The following is an 18,273-nucleotide window of genomic DNA, read 5'->3' on the forward strand; positions in this document are numbered from 1 at the left end:
CTTTTCAAATACGTATTATTTACTTAATTAAAGCCAAACGCTTTTATTAGTACTTTATTTAAAGAAATGCATTACGTGCAGTGCAATTATTGACTGGAGCAGTATCTTGCTGGAAGAAAGTGCTTCATAGAAAAGGAATTTTCACACACTAATGTGTGCTATCTTTTGTCTTACAAAATAACACGAAGCTCTCCAGCAAGTCCATCAAGATATTGCCATGTCACAGTCAAAAAAATATCATTACATATTTTACCATCCAGTATAACTTGATAAATTCTGAGCGGTTCTTTTAGTGACTGCCTTTGTATTTAAGTACAGTTTGCATTTGCTCATATAGTTCTATAAATTTTTAATCTCAAAGAAATCTGTAATTTACCGTAAGTATTATAATGTAATGAATGGTAACATGCACTGATGACTTTTGTCGCGACAAGAACCAAAAAAGTTAAAATTAACTCCTACGTAATGACATTATTTGTGACTGTGACTTGGCAATATCTTCCTGGACCACCTGAAGAGCTTTTTATTTTTTGTGAGACATAATTAAGATAGCACACATTACTTGATAGTGTATGAAAGTTCCTTTTAAATAAAGCAAATTCCATTCTGCCAACAACTCAGCTCCGACGTGGAGGAACAAAATCTACGTAGATGAAATGAATTTTTCTACCAATATTATAGTTTTCATTTTTAATCTGTTTTAAACTGTCTTCTACTTCTCCACGATGTCATTAAAAAAATTGACAAATAACAAATTTTGTTCTTACAACTGCACCGGGCAACAGGATGTTATAGCTGAATGTATCACTAATACGCAAAATAGGAATTATACCAGCCAGCTTGGTACCTGTGGGGTGGAAGGACGAAAAATTCACTTAATTGTCTAACTATTTTTAAAATATAATTGAATTCGAATGAAAATTAATATGGCATATCATGTACGTAATGAATATTACTCCCCTCCCCCTCTCCCAATTATCGGGAAGGCTACGTGTCGGCATTATATATCCTTTATTATTTAATTGCTTTTGCACTAAATGAACACAGGTAGCAATATTTGCATGTTGGCTTATTTTAAACTAGACATTAACGTTACTATATTTATACATAATATGTGGACAGTATATTAAAAGAGATTTTATCGGCAACAGATTAAAGAGTACTCAATGCTCGTTAAATTTTATTGGCTTGAATTCTTGGATTAAGTTCAAATATGTGAAGCACATTGGTAGTGAATGTTGGGCTGAAATATTGTTATCATAATAAACAATTCGATGCACTCAACAATGTTTCATTCTGTTTCTTTGTATATACGTATTATTTATTAGCGATCTAATAAGTACATTTTATTGAAAGCATTACGTGTTGTTCAATGTACTGACTGGATCAGTATCAAGCGCCAGTTAAAATATACAATAGCTTACAACTCAACTCAGATTGATCATAACTTTGTAATAGAAGAAAATGTCCAAGGACTTGTTATTTGACGCTTATCATTACCTCATCTATTCATACAAACTTGTCTAACACTCGAAAAGCGTATTTTTGGTTTTCAGGTATTTTAATATGTACAATGGTAGCATGCACTCCAAGTTGAGTTTAGTCGTGACGATCAATTAACTCCGGCGTAATAAGATTGTCTGTGACTTGGCAGTATTTGTTTGTCTTCATAGATAATATTATGTATGTTGAGAGCGTTACACACATTTCGAATTTATCACGGATTAAAGTCCTTTTAAATGAGTTCTCTGTCATTTTGTAGCTGATTGAAAAAGATCACTCTTGTAATTCATATTCATTTCAACAAGGTGGATGTTTTTTCCTGTTTACACACCGTGTAATACTATGCGTGAGAACAAAATATAATTGAACTGTGTTTTATTTCCAAGAAAAGCTTTTGGCAAGAACTTGTACTCAAGTTCAAACTTTCAATGATGTTGATTTAGAGAATTTGAGAAGATAATTCGAATTCTTAACTTTTGCCGGCATCCAAAAAGTACTCGCTGGTAAAAATAGCTAAATTGACTAACGTTGAGACCAGTAAAAATGCTTAAACGTTATAAATATAGGCTTAACAAGAAAAAAATGATAGTATTTTTTCGAACCAGTGGTTCCACGTTCTGCTTTAGTTTAGTTGTTATAGCTTTGCATCAATTAGACATGTTGGTATGAGTTGAATCAAATTTAATGCATTATTACTGTCGATCATCACCATCCAGTATAAATTAATAAATTCTGAGCCGTTCTTTTAGTGACTGCCTTTGTATTTAAGTTCATTTTGCATTAGTTCATATAGTTCTATAAATTTTTAATCTCAAAGAAACCTGTATTTTACCGTAAGTATTATAATGTAATGAATGGTAACATGCACTGATGACTTTTGTCGCGACAAGAACCAAAAAAGTTAAAATTGACTCCTACGTAATGACATTATTTGTGACTGTGACTTGGCAATATCTTGCTGGACCAGCTGGAGAGCTTTGTATTTTTTTGTAAGACATAATTAAGATAGCACACATTACTTGATAGTGTATGAAAGTTCCTTTTAAATGAATTTGAATTGGATGAAATGAATTTTCCTACCAATAATATGGTCTTCATTTTCAATCTGGTTTAAACTGTCTTCTACTTCTCCACGATGTCATTAAAACAATTTTAAAAACAGGATATCACGTGCATGTCATTGTTGACGAAGTTCGTGCAATGTAGGACGCCACATTCTTTGTTCTTTGTTAATCAAAATTTGTTCAACGTGGCAACTAATAATGCAACCTGATGATATCACAATGAACGTCAATTCTGGTTTTTCCATCTAGGCATTCCTGCAGAAAGTAAAAACTTTCACTTGTAAATAGATGAAAATTTACTCCTTTATGAGCTCTTCTAACGAAAACGTAGCTTCAAAATATTATATAGTATCGATCATGGCATTTAGCTATAGCCCGTACGTATATTTTTGATTTCACGGCACGGTGAGAATGAAATTCAATGAAACTCCCACTAGCTTTAACTTCTAGTTTTTATTTAGGAATGCTTATTATTTGTTTTTATTTTAAATCTACTTTGAAGCTGTCTTATACTTCTTCTCGTTATCGTTGAAAAACTTTAACAACGATCAACGACCTCAAATTTTGTTGTTACAGTTGAACATGCAGCAGGATGTTGGCTTACTTGGCCAATTCTGGTCAAAATAAGTATTATACATATATCCTTTATTATTTAATTGCTTTTGCACTCAATGAACACAGCTAAAAATATTTCCATACAGCGTATTTAAAATTACATAGCAAAGTCACTATATAAATGGTAAGTTAAAATAGGTTTTGTCCATAGGTTTTGTCAGAGAGAAAGCTTAAAGCCCAGCAAATTTATTGGCATATAGTCTGGCCGGAATATGATTCAAATATGCCAAACACATTATGACGAACTGAAGTATTGTTATTATGCTAAACAATTAATTTTCTGAATGTCGTGAAACCAATGATGTTCAAATTTTTTGTTCTTTTCAAATACGTATTATTTACTTAATTAAAGCCAAACGCTTTTATTAGTACTTTATTTAAAGAAATGCATTACGTGCAGTGCAATTATTGACTGGAGCAGTATCTTGCTGGAAGAAAGTGCTTCATAGAAAAGGAATTTTCACACACTAATGTGTGCTATCTTTTGTCTTACAAAATAACACGAAGTTCTCCAGCAAGTCCATCAAGATATTGCCATGTCACAGTCAAAAAAATATCATTACATATTTTACCATCCAGTATAACTTGATAAATTCTGAGCGGTTCTTTTAGTGACTGCCTTTGTATTTAAGTACAGTTTGCATTTGCTCATATAGTTCTATAAATTTTTTACCTCAAAGAAATCTGTAATTTACCGTAAGTATTATAATGTAATGAATGGTAACATGCACTGATGACTTTTGTCGCGACAAGAACCAAAAAAGTTAAAATTAACTCCTACGTAATGACATTATTTGTGACTGTGACTTGGCAATATCTTCCTGGACCACCAGAAGAGCTTTGTATTTTTTTGTAAGACATAATTAAGATGGCACACATTACTTGATAGTGTATGAAAGTTCCTTTTAAATAAAGCAAATTCCATTCTGCCAACAACTCAGCTCCGACGTGGAGGAACAAAATCTACGTAGATGAAATGAATTTTTCTACCAATATTATAGTTTTCATTTTTAATCTGTTTTAAACTGTCTTCTACTTCTCCACGATGTCATTAAAAAAATTGACAAATAACAAATTTTGTTCTTACAACTGCACCGGGCAACAGGATGTTATAGCTGAATGTATCACTAATACGCAAAATAGGAATTATACCAGCCAGCTTGGTACTTGTGGAGCGGAAGGACGAAAAATTCACTTAATTGTCTAACTATTTTTAAAATAAAATTGAATTCGAAAGAAAATTAATATGGCATATCATGTACGTAATGAATATTACCCCCCTTCCCCTCTCCCAATTATCGAGAAGGCTACGTGTCGGTATTATATATCCTTTATTATTTAATTGCTTTTGCACTAAATGAACACAGGTAGCAATATTTGCATGTTGGCTTATTTTAAACTAGACATTAACGTTACTATATTTATACATAATATGTGGACAGTATATTAAAAGAGATTTTATCGGCAACAGATTAAAGAGTACTCAATGCTCGTTAAATTTTATTGGCTTGAATTCTTGGATTAAGTTCAAATATGTGAAGCACATTGGTAGTGAATGTTGGGCTGAAATATTGTTATCATAATAAACAATTCGATGCACTCAACAATGTTTCATTCTGTTTCTTTTGTATACGTATTATTTATTAGCGATCTAATAAGTACATTTTTATTGAAAGCATTACGTGTTGTTCAATGTACTGACTGGATCAGTATCAAGCGCCAGTTAAAATATACAATAGCTTACAACTCAACTCAGATTGATCATAACTTTGTAATAGAAGAAAAATGTCCAAGGACTTGTTATTTGACGCTTATCATTACCTCATCTATTCATACAAACTTGTCTAACACTCGAAAAAGCGTATTTTTTGGTTTTTCAGGTATTTTAATATGTACAATGGTAGCATGCACTCCAAGTTGAGTTTAGTCGTGACGATCAATTAACTCCGGCGTAATAAGATTGTCTGTGACTTGGCAGTATTTGTTTGTCTTCATAGATAATATTATGTATGTTGAGAGCGTTACACACATTTCGCATTTATCACGGATTAAAGTCCTTTTAAATGAGTTCTCTGTCATTTTGTAGCTGATTGAAAAAGATCACTCTTGTAATTCATATTCATTTCAACAAGGTGGATGTTTTTTCCTGTTTACACACCGTGTAATACTATGCGTGAGAACAAAATATAATTGAACTGTGTTTTATTTCCAAGAAAAGCTTTTGGCAAGAACTTGTACTCAAGTTCAAACTTTCAATGATGTTGATTTAGAGAATTTGAGAAGATAATTCGAATTCTTAACTTTTGCCGGCATCCAAAAAGTACTCGCTGGTAAAAATAGCTAAATTGACTAACGTTGAGACTAGTAAAAATGCTTAAACGTTATAAATATAGGCTTAACAAGAAAAAAATGATAGTATTTTTTCGAACCAGTGGTTCCACGTTCTGCTTTAGTTTAGTTGTTATAGCTTTGCATCAATTAGACATGTTGGTATGAGTTGAATCAAATTTAATGCATTATTACTGTCGATCATCACCATCCAGTACAACTTAATAAATTCTGAGCCGTTGTTTTAGTGACTGCCTTTGTATTTAAGTTCATTTTGAATTAGTTCATATAGTTCTATAAATTTTTAATCTCAAAGAAACCTGTATTTTACCGTAAGTATTATAATGTAATGAATGGTAACATGCACTGATGACTTTTGTCGCGACAAGAACCAAAAAAGTTAAAATTGACTCCTACGTAATGACATTATTTGTGACTGTGACTTGGCAATATCTTGCTGGACCAGCTGGAGAGCTTTGTATTTTTTTGTAAGACATAATTAAGATAGCACACATTACTTGATAGTGTATGAAAGTTCCTTTAAATGAATTTGAATTGGATGAAATGAATTTTCCTACCAATAATATGGTCTTCATTTTCAATCTGGTTTAAACTGTCTTCTACTTCTCCACGATGTCATTAAAACAATGACAAATAACAAAAACCTCAAATTTTGCTCTTACAACTGCACCGGGCAACAGGATGTTATAGCTGAATGTATCACTAATACGCAAAATAGGAATTATACCAGCCAGCTTGGTACTTGTGGGGCGGAAGGACGAAAAATTCACTTATTTATTTGACAATTTTTAAAATATAATTGAATTCGAAACAACATTACTAGATAGTGTGAAAAAATTCCTTTTAAACGAAACAACTTTTATTCTGCTAGCAACTCAGCTCACACACAGAAGAACGAAATGTACGTAGATGAAATGAGATTTTTTATACCAAGAATATTGCTGACGTTTACTCCTCATTTGACTCCAAAATGACTTCCGCTAAGGTTGTCAAAACGTCAGTCAACAACAACAAAAACAGTTCTTCTCAGGACTATACCAACCTGGACGATCTTCATTAACAAACATGTAACGATACTCCTGGTCTCAAACCATTAACTTTGATATTGCTTAAATTAGCTTTTAGCAAAAACGTACTTGTTTAACGTTTACGTAATGAATACTACCCTCCTCCCCTTCCATGGAATTATCGCGAAGGCTACTTGTCTGTATTATACATCCTTTATTATTTAATTGCTTTTGCACTCAATGAACACATCTAGCTAGGAGTATTTGCATACTAGCTTATTTCGAAATAGACATTAACGTTACTATGGTTATATATGCAAGGTATATTGACATAGATTTATCAGCAGCAGAGTAAAAGAATAATCAATGCTCAGCAAATTATGTCGGATTGAATCTGGGATTTAGTACAAATACGCGAAGTACATTGCTAGTGAATGATGGGCTGAATTATTATTAACATGATAAACAATTCGATGCACTCAATAATGTTTCATTCTGTTTCTTTCGTATAGGCATTATTTATTACCGATCTAATAAGTACATTTTTTAATGAAAGCACTACGTGTTGTACAAAATATAGACTGGATCAGTATATATACAGCGTATATTAAAATGTATAATAGCTTACAACTCAACTCAGATTCATTATAACTTTGTAATGAGAAAAATGTCCATTGACTTGCTATGTGACGTTAGGTTATGTTAGCATTAGCTCATCTAGTTATACAAACTTGTTTGACAATCGATAATCTGTATTTTTCGGTATTTAAGGTATTTCAATATGTAGCATGCACTCCATTTTGAGTTTATAGTCGATCAATTGACTCACGCGTAATAAGATTATTTGTGACATGGCAATGTTTGTTTGTCTTCTAAGATAATATTATGTATACTGTTCAGAGCGTCATATTTCTGTAAAAGGCATGAGATAACGCACATTACGCATTGATCAAGGATTAAAATTTTTATAAATGGGGAGTTTGTCATTTTGCAGCTCGTTAAAAATCGAATACGCTCTTGTAATACATATTCATTCCAGCAAGGTGGTGATTTTTCTTGATTACACACAGAATATATAGTACACTACTATATGCGTGAGAACGAATTATAAATGAGCTGTATTTATTTAAAATGAAAAGCTTTTATTTGCACTCAAGTTCAATGAAGTTCAACTTTCACTATCTGCACTCAAGTTCAACTTTCAATGAAGTTGATTAAAGGACATTGGCAATGAAAATTTTTATGGCATATTTATGAACCTTTGTGATGTCTAACAACTAAAATAGAAAAAATTTTTCTCAAAAATATTTTGTTGCTGAGAAATTTGCAGCAAAAGTTTTATAAATTGCGCCATCTTGGATAAAATTTTGATAAAATTATCTCGAGCGGTAGTGCGTTACAACATATTTAAAGCGCATTTTACGGGGTTTGTTTTTGCTGTAATGGATGACATACACGAAAATCAACCGGGTGATATTCTGTCCTATCAATATAAACCTGAAGTGAAGGCCGAAACTGGTGAAGAAAGCGGTTCCGAACAGGAGAGTGAGCAGAGCGACTTGTCCTCGTCGGACGATGAAATACATGCTGAATTTGAGAAAGCAAATGATTAGCGCCTTCAAACTCTTAGTTTGTGTAAGTGTGGACATTGTACTTTGTCAAAAAAGGCAATCGAGTGTTTTTGTTGCCACGAACAAGCGCTTGAATACCATGAGTATGAGGCTTTGCTAGGCCAAACAGAAACTCAAGGAGTAAATTGCTTGACAACACACCAAGAATTTAGGGACAATATGCTCTCAGAAAGTGTTTTAAAGATAGACGTGTGTCGGCATCTTGAAGAAAACTGGCCCCTGTCTGATGAAGATCTGGAGAGAATACACAAACTGTATCGATTAGTTGCCTATCAAAGATGTTCTAGGTGGATTTTTCAAATTTTGGAAAGAAACATCGAAGACCATTTCCTGCTTGTGTTTATGATAGCTTCGCGTCACCAAACGGACTTTATACACATTTTAAATACGCATGTTATCACGAAAGACCGTAAATTTAGTCTTAGACAGACGCTCTTTGATGTTCTTTGTTATGATCTGCAATCGCGATGCCATATCATTGTCAAAGGATTGTCACGAACTGCGCAAAAGCAAAATGCATGAGTGATCCACCCAAAACTTGTATTCATTCATAAGTTATAAAGTTAATCGAAAAGTGTACTTGTACATTGTGCACGCGGATGAATTACGGATGAACGAAACTCTACAGTCAAGAACAAAACATAGTGGCTTAGAGCTTATTACCTATATAAAACTACATAATCTTTCAAAGGCTCTTACGTATACAAATAATAAATTAAACGTATAACTCATTGTTGGTCACAGCTTTGTATTATGGGAAAATGAAATATTTCTATTGCACGAAATGTTCAGTGTATAAAACGCGCTTGTTGTTGTCTGGGCTTACACTTGGTATATCGCGAAAGCCTAGTTGTAAGATCTGCTAAAATAAACGTTTCTACGTTTTAGAACGACTAAATATTGGAAAAGTATATAAGCGTGATAAACTACACAACTTTTGTTAATCTTAACAACCGCCGACTGTTGTTTTTGTTTTAAAATTCCAGGGAACAAATGTGCTATATATTATTATAATACAATTATTTTATATTGTGGCATTCAGTTGATACCAGCCAATGACGTCAGTAATGTATTCCGGCATAATTTAGCATAAGGCTTTTTTTTCAAAATGGCGGATAAGGATTCAACTTTATGTCAAATTTTCTCAACAGCAAAATTCAAAAGAGACACGAAAACACGAAATTAAGTATTCCATAGCTATCTATGATAAATGTATGAAAAAAAAATTTTCGTTGCCAATGTCCTTTAAGAGAATTTGAGAACATAATCTGAATTCTTAAAGTGCACATTCAACTATTTTCAATTTTTTATTCACAAATATATTTTGGATAAATAATACAAATGCCGTTTACAGAATTTGAATAACTTTTTTCGTTTTTGAGTTATCTTTCGGCAAAGATGCGAATAAAACCTGAATTTCAACGTTTTGTAAAAAATGTCGAGAGCTCTAATCCGTGGCATGGGACTTACTTGTGACGTCATTTAAGGAACACAGACTGACTACCAAAACAACTTACACTGTTTATGCATGTAAACAAACACAAAAATGCCAGATCGATGTGTAGTTTTTGGTTGTTCTAACGTAGCCAGTTCGGAGAAAGGCATTTCACTTCATCGCATACCATTTTTTAACGACGAAAGAAGCGAAGCTAAGCGTAGGAGAAAGCGATGGGTCAACTTTGTGAAAGCTACTCGCGATAAGTGGGTCCCCACAAAGAATTCCGCAGTTTGCTCGGAACACTTCACAAAAGATTCGTTTTCTCGGCAATTCGGCTCGTTTTTTGAATCAGAATGTAATTTTACACCTCAACTCATTCGAGACGAATTCGGAATCGTTGCTTACCCGAGCATTTATCCTCGAAAAGATGACGATGAACTTACAACAAGAGATCGCAGAATGGTGAGTACGTTAAAAATTATGCATATGCATATCTACCTTTTACCTGGAATCTGTGTGAGAGTATATTTCATAAATATATGCCATTTTAGATGAAAAGAAAGTGGATTTCTGATTATATAAGAGAGGTTGGATCAGAAAATATTCCCAGTACAAGTAGCAAACGTCAAGAGCAAATAGAAGAAACAACTTTTGATGAGCCTGTATTAGAGAAGGTAAACTTATATGATTATTACGCCACTGCTGTAAAGATTAACGTAAATTATTGTTTTTGTATATGTATTGCTGTTGTTTCTAATTTAGGAAGTAGCCGTGTAATGTGAATTACAATGCCAAAATTGTTTAAAACTTGAGAAAGAGAAACGTCGTTACAGGAACTTATGGCTTGGGGCAAAGTATAAGCTTCAGTGTAGCGGAACTTATGCAAGCAGTTCTAATATGGATATGCTTGCAGTGGGTAAGTGTTTTTTAAGATAATACGCCTGTTAATTTTATTTCATGTATTATTCTAGGTCAAGAGAAGATTTGCCAACGTAATAGGATCAGCCATGTTTAATAACCTCAATTTCTACAATACTACCAACTAAGCTTGCATGCACCCCTGGAAAATTATTGAAGTTAATTACTAGGAAATATGGACTTAATCAACCTTGTGTAGCTGCGCGTTCCAACCATTTGTACTGGAGTGTTACATCAACACTACTGTGAAGGTACCACAGGATTCATCCTGACAATCATCCTGACATTCATCCTTACATTCACCACAGGATTCACCACAACATTCAAAATTAGCATAAAGTGTGAAGTTGACACCACATTCAATTTAGTACTATTAAATAACATCAGTTTCAGAAACAAAATAGAAAAAACCGTATTTTTTGCTACAAAAAAGCAAAAGATGCACACGTGTTTGGTGCCGTTGTAAAGACCAAGTTATTTAGACAAGGATTATACTATTTTTATTTTGGTCGAAAGTCTTGGAGCAAATCTACAGCCTTTTAAAGACTACTTCCGCTTTTGTCTCTTTACGTTAAATAATTGCGCGATGTTTACAATGCATAAATGTTGACATCTATGGTTTTGGACTAGTTAACACGCTGCAATATACTCGTATTTGGTATCAGATTAAAGATCTTGCTATGAGGAAATACAATACTAAACACAAGTAAATTGTAGCGTGTTTACCGTATAAAAACAGTACTATCTTGAATCCTGTGGTACCTTCACAGTCGACTTTGCAAGGCTGTAGATTCGCTCCACGAATTTGAGCCTCAAAAGTAAAGATATATTTGAAATCCTCAGAAAACGTACTTTCGGATGTTACCAAACACAAGTATTTTCCAGCGTGTTTATTTCTTGAAAATTAGGCCTTTTTAGATGTCAACATTTATGCATTGTAAACATCGCGCAATTATTTAACGTAAAGAGACAAAAGCGGAAGTAGTCTTTAAAAGGCTGTAGATTTGCTCCAAGACTTTCGACCAAAATAAAAATAGTATAATCCTTGTCTAAATAACTTGGTCTTTACAACGGCACCAAACACGTGTGCATCTTTTGCTTTTTTGTAGCAAAAAATACGGTTTTTTCTATTTTGTTTCTGAAACTGATGTTATTTAATAGTACTAAATTGAATGTGGTGTCAACTTCACACTTTATGCTAATTTTGAATGTTGTGGTGAATCCTGTGGTGAATGTAAGGATGAATGTCAGGATGAATGTCAGGATGAGTCCTGTGGTACCTTCACAGTAGTTACATCAACACCCTCTGGTAACAGAAATGTGAATGTAGCTAAGTTCAAGTCTTTCCTTGGTCATGTCAAAAACCAACACAGTGGATTTTCAAAGCCTTTATTTGACAAATGTGCTCATGATTCAAACATAAAACCATGCAAATGGCTAAATGAAGGTAAAAAATCGAAAACAATTCTTGCTGCTATTAAAAAGAAATATTGTGTGTATAATAATCCATTATTCATTGCCTTGTCTTTAGAGTCTATGTCATACAATAAGATGTATGCAGCTTTAACTAAACCAAGGTTGATTGCTGGAATCATGAAAGCTTCTCCAATGTTTCAAACAAGTGCATTGGAGGGATTTCACTCAGTTCTTAACCAGTTTGCACCCAAAATGATAAGCTATTCTTTTCCTGGGATGTTCTACAGGTATTCTATGAAACATGTGTGATGAAACACCTATGTATCATTACAGTTTTTATTCCCTTGTGCCAATTTAAACTCTTTCAAGAAATTGAATGCAATTTTATATTTCATGAAGGCATATCCTTGCTGTAACTCACTTCAACAGCAATTTGGACAGAGATAATCAAGAGGTTAATGGAGTTCCCCAGGTTAAAGTGCATTATCCAATATTTAAAATGGTGAAGCTGTTGTAAGAAATGTAAAAGTTGCTCAGGATTTTGATAAGGTTATTTAATATATTTCTCCTACTGCCTGATATCATGTGTTAAATGCCATAATAATCAAAGCCTTAATAAGAAATGATTACCATAAAATAAAATTTTGAATAATTTGCACATTGCTCCTCCAGGGTATGTTCAAGATATATATCAAGTGTTGTGCTCTGCACTCATTGATGAGGAAACATTGGAAAAAGCCAAAGGTGATCTTTTACGAATGACTCCATTGTCAATGAATTCTATGTTGGACAAGCAATCAAAAAGTGAAGCTATCTCGAAAAAAGCAAGAAGACAAAGCATGCCAGCTGTACATTCCCCCCCCAACTAAGCCAGGTTTTACAAAAAGGCATTACTTGTTTTGAGTTAATTTCAATCTTATTTTTGGAACTGACTCACTTTATTGTTTGATATAGCTGAAGTATCACCTGTCCAAGAAAAGATCACTAATCAGGAAAATGAGAGAGCAGCACCTTGATGCACTGTGTGCAAGAATTGGATGAAAGGCCATAAAAATATAATTAACTGTCCAAAAAACCAAAAGTAACCAGTTTTTTAGGACCTGGTGGTATGAGCCCACTTAGTTGGGATTCAGTGAAGTGTGAATTGACTGCATGGAAAGAATAAAGAGAAAGGAATTGTAATTTTTATATCTTTTGTATAACAAGTACAAGTATGAATCAAAGATGCAATATATCAAAAGTGGCTTAAATCATTCCACACTTCACTGAATCCCTACTAGCTGGGCTCATGCACACAACAACTAAATGATATATAATTTTATGTTATTTTACAAATGGTCCTCTTCATACTCTGCAAAGTGTTCATTTTTTTTTAAATTAAAAGTTGTTCAAATAACATGGTAAGCACAAGCTGGAAGTGGAATTCTTTTGTCTCGAAGAATGCCATTACCATTCTTGTAAATTGTCTATATGCAACAACTCGAAAAAACCTGAAAAAGGCATAATACACAAGGTCCATTAAAACAGGTAGGCGTCCATGAAATACAAATTTTGCAAGTGTGCACTCATAGATAACCCAGACAAAGACATTTAACTATTAATTCTAACAAACCTTTGCTCCAAGAATCCTTTACGATATCTAACTCCATCTCGTCTTTGGTAAAGATTGGCAGCTAAATTTAATGCCCATCGATTGAGACAAATGGCATCAAATCCTGGATGCTCTGTGATGCATTTTGGCTGCCTTCCTAATTCAGATACCACCATATGATCTTGCATTTCAATCATGCAATTGGAAATTTCGTGGCAACATCTACATTCTTTTGGATTAACCAAGAGAGGAACACGGCAGTTACCACACTTGCACCTACGAAAGTTATCTGTCAAAAGCTTCGGCAACAATAAACAAATTTTCCAATTTTTCTTACCAAGAATCAAGAGGAACTTCAATTTGCATTCTGCGTTCGAGCTCTTCTGTTTTGCGTCTTTCTTCTTCTGTCTCTCTATTATAGTTTTCTAACCAGTCATCATCAGCAAGTGGTTCGTTTTCATACGCTTCAGCTTGGCCGTACTCAAAATCGCCATCGGTGTTTCGGAGCGCATTTGATGACGATGGATCTTCGTCTTCTAAATCGAATTCCTGACTGTTCAATTCAATATTTTCCGCTGTTGTTGCTGTACTCGACTCAGAATCGGATGTCGACATGTTTCGTACAATTTTTATATTAATTTCAAAGCAATATATAAAGAACTGTTATTTCACACTGTGTTGTTTTGTATGCAGCGCATTCAAACGTTCCTTAAATGACGTCACAAACCTCTCGTTTTAAGTCCCCTCAGAGGCGCGGAAATTACTCAAAAGCAAGCTAATTCAAACCGCAGAAAAAACTTTGTTTTTTCTTTTTGTACGAAATTTTTTTCGAAATCATATTTTCCACAGTCTAAACTTTAAAACTTTAAACTTTAAACTTTTAATACAGGCATTAAAAAAGAAGGTACGCAGAGTGTACATTTTGGCAGCTTGATTGGACGCCCTTACACATTAATACATATCTGACACAAGTGATGAAATGAAATAAATTTATGAAGACGTTTAAATGGTGTTATACATATATTTATCGTACCCAACGTCAAACTTTAAAGGCATCAAAATGAACAAGTAAGTTTTCACAAACATCTTTATAGTTAGTTACAAAATATATTCCTCGCTGAGGTTAACCGTCACAATCACACATCGACAACATTGCTACAAAATAACAAATAGCTACATGAATATAAAGTATTGACATTTGTCTATAGCCAACCGGCTTGTGACAAGATACCATGTGTGATATAAGACCAATTATCTGAATCTATAAAAATGAGTTGAGCATCTTCCAATCCATGCTATAGCTCTTTGCCATTGTGGATGTTTTAAGAAGCTTTGGAATGCTCTTTAACTAAAGACTAGACCTTTCAGTTCAGCATTTTTTCCATGAACGATCGCATCAATTTTTAAGACGTTCCAAATTTATGAAAGAGTGGCTAAGGAGTTCTGTTTTGTTATGATTGCAATTTTTGTTGGTTTTGTTTGCTTTGTTTGTCTTGACGTTGCTAAGTTCATCTTTATACAACCATTTAAAGATGTTTGTTAGGCACTTTACAGAACATACTAATAATCAAATTTTGTTCAATTTTCGTAATGGAGTCTATCATTCAGTAATTTATAAGCATTTCCACACTGCAATTTTTTGTTAAATGAACTTCATTCCTTTGTCACGAGGTATTTTCATAATCGAAGTTTCACTTATGATGATAATGATACAACTTTTACCTTATTGAGAGCAGACCCAAGCATTTTGAAGACTATAGTGAATAAAAGTTCAAAATAGAGTGAGTAAAAGATTATTAAACCATTTACTTTACAGCAGAAACAATTACCTGAGCTGTTTGATGTTCTAGGATTCGTTTGATGGGGTTAATTGTAAAATACGCTGCTAGCAATCTAAGAAAAATAAAACAATAATCATGACAATGAATAAACTGTACGGAAGAACAAAGTGTAAATTACTTACCTTTTTGTTTATGAAAAGCAAGTCGAATGATGAATATTTTGTACGCTATTTGTCTACTATGTCAATGAGGCGGTTGTCTTCATTTACCATTTTATTAAAAGTCGTCAATGGTCATACTTAAAAATCATCTCATTACAGTAATGGGTTCTTCCATTTCCTTACCTTAATTTAAGCCCAGATTTCCTTATGGTCACTGAAGTAAGTTTCGAGAGTACCTGTTTGAAGCTCATCTTTCTTTACGTTGGTGTATAAGTGGTCAATCAGAGTTTTGTTATCTGTGGTGTAATCTGTTATTAGTTGCCGAGGGCCATTATGAATAATCATAAGGTCGTAAATTGATTGTCGATTAGTGTCATCCAGCCAATTCACATTAAATCTCTCATCATTATTATTTGGTTGGTGAAATTTTGCTGAAGGATGGTGCGTAGAACTGTTAAAAGTTGTGAGATAGGAATTCTTGGTGATCTGTATATTTCAATAGTCCAGTAGATTTATGGTTGAACCTTGAACTAATTCCCACAAAAGCTCACTCTTCAAAAATATCTTTCCTTTCATGTACAGAACAACATATTAAAAGTCCCACATGATCTGAGGCCGGCAACTTCGTAAAATAATGTTTTCTGTGAAATTATGACATGAAAACGAGGCTATAAACAAGAATTACAAAATAACACTGCTTTGACCTAACGAATATCATATTTGATTATATAAATCTGCAGCGTGGCTATTAAAAATCATGTTAAGTCTTCAACGACCGAAAAAAAGGAATCCATTAGGTTACATAGTAATACAAGAGTGTCACTAAATTTACATATGGTTTATATAGTGTACTTTGATTTACAAAGGCATTTCTGTCATTTCATACTTTTGTTAATCATCTTCAACATCAACACCACTGTTAGTGCAACCAGTACCTCTACATTGACCACATGCCATTGTGCAGTGAAGTCCATTTTTACGACAGGTACATCTTGTAGTTGAACAATTTGTGGTACAGTTGCATTGTATCATATTAAGCAAGTTTTCAGGAGCTGCTGGAAGATCAGTTTTTCTAGGTACGATAACATAACCACTCATTTTCCAACCAAATGCATCAATCAACAATCCTTCGTCTTGACTCTGCCATTGCTGAACTTGAAGAAAGACTCTCAATGAATGATACTTGGCTGCACTAGATGCTGGGGGAAGACTTTGGGGCTCTACCATTCGGCCTTTAGTGCACACCTTCTCGTAGTACTTCCTGTGGCGCAAACTGTCTAGAGTCTCGCCTTTTTATCCTCCATACATGCAGACGAAGGCATTTTCAACACTCTGGATAACCATGTTCATGCTGACGTTTGAAACTTCAAATGCTTATGCTTGTTCACGGAAATAGTTTGAATCTGTGAATTTCTTAAGAGGTGCCGATTTTCCAAGGCCAAAGGGCCGGGATGTCGTGTCACAACCAGCAATAGCATGAAGAAACAAAATGTTTTTACACAGAGATTCACCCAGCTCTGATCTCACTATTCTCATGTTCCATACTCTTTCCGTTCTACGTTTAGTTGTTTTCTTTGGTTCTGGACGAAAATAAAGACCACATCCCTCATCCACTTTGACGTAATAGCACATTAAAACAAGAAGATCTGTATCATCTCCAACAAGAATGGTAGGAGATTTCATGGCACTTGAAACAACTGACTTTACTATGAGAAGATCAGCGTCGTCATCGGCTTGGAGTGTAGTACAGCCATTCAAATCCAGATAATTTCGAAGAGTAGTTATAAGTCGTTTCTTATTGTGTATATTAGCCAGGAATACATCTCTTTTCATTGTTATCTTCATGTCATCTTCGAATGACACTGTTGCCCCAACGTTTCCGGATGATCTTCGTTGTTGCGCCATGTTCTTAGTAGATGGGTTATCATAACCGTCAAAAACAATACAACTTCCTGCCCCATATTTCTGTTTTACATAGTGGCAGTACTTCTGGCACAATTCTTGAAAGGTTGCTTTCTTTGGCCATGGTACGTGATGAAGAAGAGCTCCTCCATCAATGACGAATTTGGTTTCGCCGACCGGGCCGGCCTTAGCATCAGGTGACAGCATTTCCCACAATGTGTCTGCAAGATTAGATTTCTGAGGCTGTCGCAACGTTAGCAGGAAATCGAACAAGGCTGCTGGATAATTACAAAGCTCGTATTGAAATACTTCTTCTAAATCATCAACGGTATTACATGCAAAGACTAACCTCTGAAACAGAAGCTGTGGATCGACATGTACTTTTACTCCGTTTATCTTTACTGATGAGCCTGCAGCAAGAGTAATGGCCTGATCTTTACGTGTAAATGTGTAGTCGCATACTTTTGTACCAGCCATCTTTGACAATATGTTTTCTCCTTTACTTCGAGCTTCATCAACATCAACGGAATCATCTGCGTTTACACCTGTCATTATATTCTTGAGAACTGATTCTTGAATAAATGGATTCTTTCCTTCTGATGCAAGCGTTTTAAGTATGAGCATGGTATCATCCATATCTCTTTTCTGTCGAATTTGGGACATATCTTTATTTTGTTCGCTGTGTTCACAAATGATGCCAATGAGGTCTTGCATAGCTGAGCTAAGCTGGGCACATGCTGGAGTAGACAATACCCACACGACACGTTGCCGTTCGGTCATTCCACTTCCGCGGCTCAGGCCACCTGTGGTTTTAACAGTTCTCATAAGAACTTGTTCTATAATTAAATCAGTGGACAGGCCAGCCCAGTAACGTTCACTCCTTCTGAAAACATGGAA

General features: G+C 34.3%; 2 protein-coding genes and 1 long non-coding RNA gene across 3 annotated transcripts; 1 reads left to right on the forward strand and 2 right to left on the reverse strand.

Moving 5' to 3' along the window:
- Positions 1-9,501: 9,501 nt before the first annotated feature.
- LOC124455655 (THAP domain-containing protein 1-like) lies at positions 9,502-11,199 on the forward strand. The gene is made up of 3 exons (XM_047006296.1): positions 9,502-10,069; positions 10,159-10,281; positions 10,370-11,199. The coding sequence occupies exons 1-3, from the start codon at positions 9,716-9,718 to the stop codon at positions 10,382-10,384; spliced, it is 492 nt and encodes a 163-aa protein (XP_046862252.1). The 5' UTR covers positions 9,502-9,715; the 3' UTR covers positions 10,385-11,199.
- A 1,775-nt stretch (positions 11,200-12,974) lies between these two features.
- LOC124455654 lies at positions 12,975-14,373 on the reverse strand. The gene is made up of 3 exons (XM_047006295.1): positions 13,870-14,373; positions 13,554-13,808; positions 12,975-13,431 (listed from the first exon to the last, which is right to left on the reverse strand). Exons 1-3 carry the CDS (start codon positions 14,145-14,147, stop codon positions 13,314-13,316), a joined length of 651 nt encoding a protein of 216 aa, XP_046862251.1. The 5' UTR covers positions 14,148-14,373; the 3' UTR covers positions 12,975-13,313.
- A 160-nt stretch (positions 14,374-14,533) lies between these two features.
- Positions 14,534-15,792, reverse strand: LOC124455656. The gene is made up of 4 exons (XR_006951972.1): positions 15,658-15,792; positions 15,362-15,425; positions 15,255-15,286; positions 14,534-14,687 (listed from the first exon to the last, which is right to left on the reverse strand). It is a non-coding gene; the product is annotated as an uncharacterized LOC124455656 (long non-coding RNA).
- Positions 15,793-18,273: the final 2,481 nt, after the last annotated feature.

The sequence above is a fragment of the Xenia sp. Carnegie-2017 genome, unplaced genomic scaffold (genome assembly GCF_021976095.1).
Source record: "Xenia sp. Carnegie-2017 unplaced genomic scaffold, XeniaSp_v1 HiC_scaffold_4, whole genome shotgun sequence".
Classification (NCBI taxonomy): domain Eukaryota; kingdom Metazoa; phylum Cnidaria; class Anthozoa; order Malacalcyonacea; family Xeniidae; genus Xenia; species Xenia sp. Carnegie-2017.